Source organism: Carlito syrichta, unplaced genomic scaffold (assembly GCF_000164805.1).
Source record: "Carlito syrichta isolate Samal-C Ts95f unplaced genomic scaffold, Tarsius_syrichta-2.0.1 Scaffold302975, whole genome shotgun sequence".
NCBI classification, from domain to species: domain Eukaryota; kingdom Metazoa; phylum Chordata; class Mammalia; order Primates; family Tarsiidae; genus Carlito; species Carlito syrichta.
In genome coordinates, this window is record NW_007247071.1 from 185,236 (window position 1) to 196,208 (window position 10,973).

The 10,973-nt window shown below is 39.5% G+C and overlaps 1 protein-coding gene across 7 annotated transcripts in view; it reads right to left on the reverse strand.

Annotated features, from left to right (window-relative positions):
- Positions 1-10,973, reverse strand: part of EZH2 (enhancer of zeste 2 polycomb repressive complex 2 subunit) — a 43,264-nt gene that overhangs the window by 17,385 nt on the left and 14,906 nt on the right. For 5 of the 7 annotated variants that reach the window (XM_008057369.2, XM_008057367.2, XM_008057370.2 and 2 more), the window contains 4 exons: positions 8,042-8,162; positions 6,749-6,889; positions 5,323-5,425; positions 3,789-3,952 (listed from right to left, as the gene is read on the reverse strand). In XM_008057369.2, the coding sequence (XP_008055560.1) occupies positions 3,789-3,952; positions 5,323-5,425; positions 6,749-6,889; positions 8,042-8,162 (529 nt within the window). Of the gene's footprint in view, positions 1-3,773; positions 3,953-5,322; positions 5,426-6,748; positions 6,890-8,041; positions 8,163-10,973 lie in introns of all 7 variants that reach the window. The other 2 variants (XM_008057366.2, XM_008057364.1) reach the window with 1 other exon arrangement.

Consider the following 10,973-nt stretch of genomic DNA (forward strand, 5'->3'; position numbering starts at 1 on the left):
GTTAATTTTTTTTTTTTTTTATTGTAGAAATGAGGTCTTGCCAAGTTGCCCAGGCAGGTCTCGAACCCCCGGGCTCAGGCAATTCACTCACCTCGGCCTCCCAAAGCATGGGATTACAGGCTGAGCCACTGAGCCTGGCCCTATTTTTTTTTTTTTAAGAGACAGGGACATTATCTAGCTCTGTCATCCAGAATGGAGTGATCATAGCTCATTGCAATCTCAAAGTCCTGGACTCCAGTGATCCTTCTGCCTCAGCCCCACAAGTGGCTGGGATTACAGGCGTAAGCCACCAGACCTGGCACATCTTCATGCTTTTTTGAAATGTGATTAAGAACAATAGCTAATAGGAGTTAGGTATTATTTTTAAGTATTTCACATAAATTAATCCACCTAATCCTCACAATTCTATGAGAAAATTGTAGGGTACTCCCAAAACAGAAAATGAAAAAACAACCACTAAAGCACAAAATACTATATTTAAATATTCAATATATAGTCACATATGGCATAACACTGTCTCTGTCAATGACAGACTGCATGTACAACAGTAGTCCCATAAAATACCGTATTTTCACTGTACCTTTTCTATGCTTAGATATGTTTAAATGTACATATAAGCCAGGCTCGGTGGCTCAGCCTGTAATCCCGTGCCTTTGGGAGGCCGAGGTGAATGGACTGCCTAAGCCCGCAGTTTCAAGACCCGCCTGGGCAACTTGGCGAGACCTCATCTCTACAATAAATAAAAAATGAGCCGGGCATGGTAGCGCGCGCCTGTAATTCCAGCTACTCAGAAGGCTGAGGCGGAAGGATTGCCGGAGCTCAGTGGGTAGAGGGTGCGGTGGCCGGGAGCAGCCACTGCACTCCAGTCTGGGCGACGGAGTGAAACTCCAACTAAAAAAAAAAAAAAATGTACATATACTTACCATTTCATCACAATTGCCTATAGTATTTAGTATAGTACCCCCCTACAGGTTTGCAGCCTAGGAGCAATGGGCCATAGTCTAGGTGTGTAGGAGGCTGAACCATCCAAGTATGTGTAAGTCATTCTGTGATGTCCACGTAATGACAAAATCACCTAGTAACACATTCTCAGAACATATCCCCGGCAGACAGCAAGGAATATGACTTATTCAATAACTTATTTTAGAAAAATATATAGTGTATGGTATTTTATTAGTCAGAGTTGTATAAAACAACGAAGTAGCTACAGAATTCAGAAGGGCTGAAAAGTGAAGACTCTGGCTCTTTGTAAAAAGAAAGACAGGCCCAGTAGAGTCGCACCCAAGGCGACCAAATGCTGTCAGCAGACAGTCGATTAGCCCCATGAAAGCCAACTTATTAAAGTAAAATATTTCTATCTACTTCTAGCTTGAATAATGACTATTAACTGATTCAAGGTTCATCAAAATTATTCATCTCTGAATAGGAAAATAACTCTTAGACATATTTTTCTGCTGTCAAAAAACTAATGTAATAATTTTTATAATAGTGTTTAAAAGTAGTATCCTATTTCTGTAATTCATTGTACAAGTTTATTAAATGCTGCATCTATAAACAAACTAGAAGAACCCTTTCAGTGACTCCAAAATAGAGCTTCTACCACATTCTTTTGCCATGGTGGTATCTGAATACAATTTACAATATTCTTAATAAAAAGTGGACATAACTTATAAATTGATGATATGAAAAGAGGAATTAAAATGCAATTCACAAGATGAGGGGAATGCCTAAACCCATGGGTTCAAGATCAGTCTGAGCAACTTGGCAAGACCTCATCTCTACAATAAACAAAAAAATTAGCCAGCATGGTGGCACATGCCGTAGTTCCAGCTACTTGGAAGGTTGAGGCAGAAGGATCGCCTGAGTCCAGCAGGTCAAGGCTGCAGTGGCTATGAGCATGCCACCGCACTCCAGCCTGGTGGGCGACACAGTAAGACTCCAACTCAAAAAATAAAAATAAAAATGCAATTCAAGACAATTACTTAAAAGGCATAACTATCCAAGAGCTGAAGCAACAAGAGGATGACTTACTATAAATTATTAAAACCACAAAATCATAGGGCCAGGCATAGTGGCTCATGCCTATAATCTAAGCACTTTGGGAGGGTGAGGCAGAAGGATTGCTTGAGCCCAGAGTTCAAGACCAGCCTGGGCAATGTGGTGAAACCTATTCCTACAAAAAAAAAAAAAAACCCCAAAAAACCCAACCCAAAATTGACCAGACGTGGTGGCATGTGCCTCTATAGTCCTAGCTACTTGGGAGGCTGAGGTGGAAGGACTGCCCTGAGCCCAGGAGGTAGAGGCTGCAGTGAGCCATGATCATGCCACTGCACTCCAGCCTGGACAACAGAGAGAACCCAACTCAAAAAAAAGAGAGAGGGAGGAAAAAACCCCACCAAATCAACAATTTAAACTGGAGTAGGAGTGAAGACAACTGCAAGGATATAAATATGATAATTCTAAAAATCTGCTTCAAAGTTTTCTAATTTAAGATAATTAAACCACTAATGTATCACACCCAAAAACAAATCTTAACATTTTCAGACCAATATACACATCAATCAACAGCTGCAACAAAAATAAGTAAATAGAGCAAAAACTTAAAAGAAGGTGAGAGAGCCAGGCTCGGTGGCTCAGTCTGTAATCCCGCGCCTTTGGGAGGCTGAGGTGAGAGGATTGCTTGAGCCCGCGGGTTCGAGACCCGCCTGGGCAGCGAGACCTCATCTCTACAATCAAAAAATCAGCCGGGCGTGATAGCGCATGCCTGTAATTCCGGCTACTCGGAAGGCTGAGGCGGAAGGATCGCCAGAGCCCAGCAGGTCGAGGCTGCGGTGGCCGGGAGCGGCCACTGCATTCCTGTCTGGGCAACAGAGTGAGATTCCAACTCAAAAAAAAAAAGAAGGTGAGATATAGCTGCTTGGGCAAACATGTTAACATTAAGATGTACCACAGGTTAATGAGGCGGGGGGGGGGGCGCGTCTGTAAAAGGTAGGCACAAAATGGCAAAGCAATACGGGGCCATTTAGGATACAAAAAAACACCTTTACATAGGCCAAAAGTCCCTCAAGATATTATACAATGTCATGAGCAGACACACTAAAATATAATATGGAAAAAGTTAAACTATATTAAGTAAGCTACCCTAAGAAAATTAGGAGTTATACAATACATTTTCAAAATATGTGCCTCAAAAGTATTGGTTCTTTTTAAATTGTGCTTAAGCAAGTTTAAATTACCAGGAAAATTTGCTCAGAAAATGTATTCCCCAGAAATGTCAGAGAATGCCATTCTTAAATTTCATTAATAATAATTTATGCTTTACTTATACTCAAATGCAGGCATTTTAAAAAGCAACTTAACCAGAGGGTGAAAAAAAATTTTTTTTATAGTACACAGACAAGAACTTACATGAATATCTTTTTAGCCAATTTTCTTATTTAACACAATTTGTTCATCAATATCAGCAATGTTGCTCTGGGTTATAAGTGAGTTCATAATAATAGTTTTATTATAAAACAATTGTTTAATTAGCATTTATGGAAAAATTACTGACCTGTATTCCAAATTAGTGGGCAATAGTAGTCCAAGTGAAATGCATGCAAAAGATTTCAGAGCAATCCTCAAGCCACAAAGTAAAAATAACAATACTGAGATCTGAACATATTTTTCATTATTAACTACAAGATTACATGATAAATTCTAGCTGTAATAAATGATAGCACTTTCCAGGATGCTCTAAGATATAATTCATAACAAAGAAAATGAAAACGTACAATAATTGCACTTACGATGTAGGAAGCAGTCATATTTAAAACATCGCCTACAGAAGAGTGTATGAAATGAATGTAAGCTTTGCTCCCTCTGAACAGATTTGGCATTTGGTCCATCTATGTTGGGGGTACATTCAGGAGGAAGTGCGCCTGGGAGCTGCTGTTCTGTGAGTTCTTTATATCTGACATTAAACAAGAAAAATGTAAGTAAATAGGGAGGAAAAAAATCATTTTTTTGAAAGGAAAGTTTTAGTCGGGAGTGGTGGTTCATGCCTGTAATCCTCACTTTGGGAGGTGGAGGTGAGAAGATTGCCTAAGACCAGCCTGGAAAACTTGGTGAGACCTCATCTCTACAATAAATTAAAAAATTAGCAGGATGTGGTGGTGTACTCCTGTAGTTCCAGCTCCTTGGAAGGCTGAGGAGGAAGGATCACCTGAGCCCAGCAGGTTGAGGCCAAGGTGGCCATGAAAGTAGAGAAACTTTATTTTCTTTCTTTCCCTTTTTTTAGTTGGAGTCTCACTCTGTCACCCAGGCTAGAGCACAGTGGCAGTTAATGGTCACCACAGCCTCGACCTGCTGGGCTTAGACAATCCTTCCACCTCAGCCTTCCAAGTAGCTGGAACTGCAGGTGCACGCCATCATGCCCAGCTAAATTTATATTGTACAGACAATGTCTTGCCAAGTTGCCCAGGCTAGTCTTGAACTTCTGGACTCAGGCAATCCTCTCAACTCTGCCTCCCAAAGTGCTGGGATTACAGGTGTGAGCCACCATGCATGGTGAAAATAAAGTTTCTAAAAGGTTTCCATGTATTATTTTTTACGTTTATCTTGCCTAAAATGCAAAGGAATGCCTCTAACCTACAACAATCTTCATTTAAATAAAGAGCCAATTAAATGTTATGCATGCTAGCCTGGGCAACACAGTGTGATACCTCGCCTTTAGAAAACATCAGAAATTTAACCAGGTATGGTGGCCTGCACCTGTAGTCCCAGCTACCTGGTAAGTGAAGTCAAAAGGATTGCCTAAACTCAGGAGGTTGAAGCTGTGATTAAGTTGTGATTGTGCCAATGCACTCCAGACTGGGTGACAGAGACCCTGACACAAACAAACAAACAAATAAAAAGTTAAAAAATATATAAAATGCATGGTATTGTCAAGATTCAAATTTATTGATATGATTCAGGTATATTATAGAAGAGGGTATTACTATATTAGTTTTAATTAAACATCAACTGTATAATAATTTCTTCCAGTACACAGAGAATTTTCTTCTAAATGAGGAGTCTCCGACTCAAAAAGACAAAAATAGATAGATATATTTGCATGTGTATGAGTATATATAAATTATATATACACTTATTCTATCTCAATAAATGTTTTATAGTGCAGAGTACCACACATCTACCAGATTACTGCTTCATATACCTTGAGAACACTATAAACAAATGAGTGGAGTGGCTCCTCAGCTACATTAGTTTGGCCTGTAATAAACCAAAATGGTGAGTTACATACCATACGGGACAAGACTGTCTCAAAGGTACAAATCTTACTTTTCCTTTAGTTCTTCTGCTGTGCCTTTATCTGGAAACATTGAGGAAATGGCCTCGAAAATTTTATCAGAAGGAAATTTCCGAGGTGGGCGGCTTTCTTTATCTAAACAGGGAATACGAAAGGGAGAAATAATGTGAAAGGGAAATATGAAAGAGGGAAAATAGAATGGAAGCAAACGAGTTTTCACTCTTTAAAAAATGAGTATGCTATGCCGGGCTCGGTGGCTCAGCCTGTAATCCTGTGCCTTTGGGAGGCTGAGGTGAGTGGACTGCCTGAGCCCGCGGGTTCGAGACCTGCCTGAGCAGGGAGATCTCATCTCTACAATAAGTCAAAAAAAACTAGCAGGGCGTGGTAGCGCGCGCCTGTAGTTCCAGCTACGTGGAAGGTTGAGGTGGAAGGATCGCGGGAGCCCAGCAAGTCGAGGCTGTGGTGGCCAGGAGCGGCCACTGCACTCCAGTCTGGGTGACAGAGTGAGACTCCAACTCAAAAAAAAAAGAGTATGCTGTTTTAAAACTGCAGTTTTCGCCGGGCTCGATGTCTCAGCCTGTAATCCTGCGCTTTGGGAGGCTGAGGTGAGTAGATTGCCTGAGCCCATGGGATCGAGACCCACCTGGGCAACTTGGCAAGATCTTATCTCTACAATAAATCAAAATCTAGCCAGGCGTGGTAGCGCGCGCCTGTAGTTCCAGCTACTTGGAAGGCTGAGGCGGAAGGATCGCCGGAGCCCAGCAGGTTAAGGCTGTGGTAGATGGGAGTGTGCCACTGCACTCCAATCTGGGCGACAGAGTGAGACTCCAACTCAAAAAAATAAATAAATAAAATAAAATAAAATTGCAGTTTTCCCCCAATTTTTTCTATGCTCTCTTAACATGACCTTTGCCAAGCAGAGAACACCCACTCTGGGCTTTGTCTTAGAGTTGGTGTTTTTCTGGTAAGCCACAACTAGTATAGGAGGGTAAAAGCACAGGTTCTGGAGTTAAACCTGAGGTATCACCACAAGGTTCTATTCTTTCCAATATGTAATCTTATAAAAGTCACTGAGCCTCTCTGAATCTATCCCCTCATATATAAAATGGATCTTATAATAACATCTTCCTCATGAAGCTGTTACAAGGATTAAGTGAACTGAAGCATTGAAAGTGATTAGGCACAGAACTTGTACAGAGTGAATATCAATATGTTAAACATTATAATGATGATGATGACTGTTCAGTGAAGCACACAAGATTATTTATGTTCTTTTGCTAGCCAAGAAAAATAAAGATGCTCAAGTGGAAGATAAAACGTGGCAAATATGTTAATTTTGTTATGTTACTATTGATATTATAATTTCACAAAGAAAAATAAGGAACCAAGTCCTACTTTTACTCTACAGTTTTTGAAAAAATGTGGTAATGGCTATACAAAAATCTAAATCTGACATACCATCTCGGTGATCTTCCAGATCTTTCTGTTTCTCTTCTCTTTCATCAGGATCATCTCCATCATCGTCGTCATCGTCATCATTATATTGACCAAGAGCATTCACCAATTCCACAAAAATTTCATCATTTATAAATCCACATTCTGAAATTCATCAAGTCATATGTCACAAAGACAGAGGGGAAAGAAAGTGGTAATGACAAAAGCTTGTGTGCCTTTTCTAATTCAAAAGAAACAGCCATAGCCTACCAATTAGCACTATAATATTATTATTAAAATGAGAGAGGAAAACATAAGATCACTGTCAGGACTAACCTTAGGCAAAATTAGGAAGCAGAATTTATCTTCAATACCTGTCACGTTCTCTTGAATCACCTCCCTCCAAAAGCCTTGAAGGAAGGAACTAAAGTATGGCTTTAAAGTATGGCTTTAGCTTCTTTTCAAACAATATTATGTGTCCTTTAACTGATCACTTCAGACCCTGGTTTCCACTGATAATGACAATGGATGATAATGATATTACAATTACCCTCTTGGATGCTTTAACAGGGCTTCCTGGACACAAAAAACCTGAAGCCATGATTCCAATAATCAAATTTCAGAAACTGTATAGCCTACTAGAGAAGACATTTTTGAGCACTAGGGCTTGTTGGAGCCCCAAATGCCCCATAAGCAGAGCCCAATCCTAGTTAATTTTACTACCAAAAAATCCTAAAACTCAAACAATTTAGATTTAATTTACATGTTACTGCCATTATAATTTAGGTTATAACCAACTATGGATAATTATCAGGTGGCAAACATGATTCTGCAATTAAAAAAAAGAAAACACTGAAAGTTTTGGGCTTATGAGACCAGGACAGTGCTTTATAGTTCAGTGCATAACTTAAATTTTATATTAAAAAATGTTTTCAAGCCAAGCGTGGTGGCTCAAGATTATAATACCAGCACTTTGGGAGGCCAGGATGAAAGGATTACCTGAGCCCATGGATTCGAGACCAGCCTGGACAGCTTGGTGAGACCTTATTTCTACAATAAAGAAAAAATTAGCCTGGCATGGTGGCGTGCACCTGTAGTTCCAGCTACTTGAAAGGCTGAGACAGAAGGATCACCTGAGAACAGCAGGGCGAGGCTGCAGTAGCCGTGAGTATATCCAGCCTGGGCTACAGAATGAGATTCCAACTCAAAAAAAAAAAAAAAAAAGTTTTCAAGCCCTATGCTTAAATAAACCACAGTATCTTTTGAATTTTTTAGCCCCCACTTTCCAAGACAATAAACAATAAACATACGGCTCACCTCTATCTCCATGTACTTTTCCATCATAATTTTTTATTAGTTCTTCAATGAAAGTGCCATCCTGATCCAACACTTCATCCCCCATATAAGGAATGTTGTGTAAGACAGTTTCATCTTCCACCTAAAGGTAAAAAACTATAATTAAAAAGCAGGCTTAACCTAAGCATCTAAGTATTTTTAAAAAGTCATTGTGAGATAACTAAAATGCAACTTTTTGTATGACTAGACGTCTTTACCCAACTCTTCAAACTTAAAATACTAGTCAGACAGCAAACTCTAAAAGCTACCAAGGAATAAAAAACCCCTCTCACCACTAAGCATACCTGATGACCCAAACTGTAGGCAGAAAAAAAATTTCATTTTAAGAAAAAATACTATACTTTACTTAACATGTCATCAACCATTAAAACTTATCATTATTTTAAGTACCTCTAAGAAAGAAAAAAATCCTCCAGATTAAGATAAGATGTCATCAATGTTAAGACACACTCTTACTTCAAATGTTAAAATGGAGGCGAAGAGGATGTGCCTTAGAATTGATGAAATATGGTTTATCAAAATCAATTACAAATATATATACTAAAAAAACTACAATAAGTAAAGATTTCTGAACTTCACTTGATCTTATTAAGATATCCAATATAATCAAATTCCAGGAATGTAAGATGGTCCATTAAAGTTTATGCCCAAAGAATTTATGCTCATATGTAAAATAACATTCCACAAAAACAAACTATTTCAATACTTAGATGAATGAGATATATATATCAAAATTGACAGTGCTAGTAAAGATGACAGATGAAATTATAACAAAATGTGAAAGACAACAGGAAAAGGTTGCTAGCTCTGCAAAAAGAGCCAAAGAAAAACTCACAGAAAACGCAGTACTCAAGAATGTAAGAAAAAGAAAGCTGACATTCATGGGAGGAAGAGAATTTTCAATAAAGAATAAAAATGACAGTGATTGCAGATCAAGACTGGATAGTTCTGAAGTACATGTTTAAAGAGACTAATTCAAAGTGCGGCTAGGTCTAAGTCTTAAGAGGACTTTGAATAGGAAACTGGTTAAAAACAGAATTTTAGAAAGATAATTCTGATAAACAGAATGGACTGGCTAAGACTGGCTGAGAAGACACACCAACTCTTTAGAGTGCGAGACGGCGCAGGCTGGGCCCAGCACTGTGGCGGTGACCCACAGGGAAGAGCATACTGTGAAAGGTCAGGCAGCACACAGGGCTGCTGAGCGGCAGCAGCAGGAAATGTGAAGACAAGAAACACATCTCCAACAATACCCAGATAATACATTTGGGGTAACTGGAGAGTTCATAAAGGTAATACTTAGACTAACAAGAAAAAGCAAAATTGGGAGAAAAGGAGTATATACAATGAAAATTTAAATTGTAATGCACTTATCTACTCAGATTCAAGTTTATGTGCACACTAGAGTCCTGATTTCATCTCATCTTATCTGCACAAGTCTTATTTAAGGAGCTGGTTAGGTGCAGTGGCTCACGCCTGTAATCTCAGCACTCTGGGAGGTCAAAGTGAGAGGATTGCTTGAACCCAGGAGTTTGAGACCAGCCTGGGAAACATGGTGAGACCTTGTTCCTACAAAAAAAAAAAATTAGCCTGGCATGGTGGCATGCACCTGTAGTTCCAGCTACTTGGAAGGCTGAGATGGAACAATCATCTGAGCCCAGTAGGTTGAGGTACGGTAGCTGTGATAGTGCCACTGCCCTTCATCCTGGGTGACAGAGTGAGATGCTAACAAAAACAATAAGATAACAAAAACGAAATCTAGGGGCAAATTTAATTTCTTTGGACATAAGTCAAAATCAAGTGACATTAGGCTATGTTGTCTTTCCCATTGTAGCTACATAATCTTTGCTCCCCAAAACATATCCTAACTACAAAAAAGATAGTGTTAATTTGCTTGGGTCAGGTCAGTGACCAGTAAAACCATGAGTAATTCAGAAGAAACCATATTTGATTGACTGACTTACTATCTATTACCTATCAATCTATCTATCTTCTATCTATTTAATAGAGATGAGGTCTTTCCAAGTTGCCCAGGCTGGTGTCGAACTCCTGGGCTCAGGCAATCCTCTCACTTCTACCTCCCAAAGTGCTGGGATTACAGGCGTGAGCCACTGTGCCAAACTAAACACTATTCTTTCAGAATTTCCGTCTGTGGAAATACAAAACTTCCCTTAAAATCTTGCACTACTGGCAGGGTGCAGTGGTTCATACCTATAATCCTAGCACTTTGGGAGGTGGAGGTGAGAGGATTTCCTGAGCTTAGGAGTTCAAGACCAGCCTGAGCAACAAGGTGAGACCTCATCTCTACAATAAATAAAAAAAATCACCTGGGCATGGTAGCGCATGCCTGTGGTTCCAGGTATCTGGAAAACTAAAGTTGAAGGATTGCCTAAGCCCCGCAGGTCAAGGCTGCGGTGGCTGAGAGCATGCTACTGCACTCCAGCCCGGGCGACAGAGTGAGACTCCAACTCAAAAAAAAGAAAAAAAAAAAAGAAAGATAAAATCTTGCACTATGATTCTCAAACTAAATGTTTTTGAATAAAGTTTTATACAAATTTATACAGCTAAATAAGAATAGGTAAAGTTTACCTTTAACTCACTACTATAAAAAGTTGTAAAACAAGCACTAGCAATATCTAAAATCTAGTAAGCAAGTCTCTAAAGTAGGTTCACAAGGACTTCCATCAACATTGTATTAGCCTTCCCACTTTAAATGCCAAGTAAGTAATAAAACTCTTTTTTATTTAAGACAAGTCAAGAATGAATGTCTGAATTTCCTCCTTCACTCTACTTCCCTAAAGTATACTAGCAAGAAGCCAGGCATGGTGGAACGTGCCGGTGGTTCCAGCTACTTGGAAGGCTGAGGCAGAAGGATCGCCTGAGCCCAGCAGGT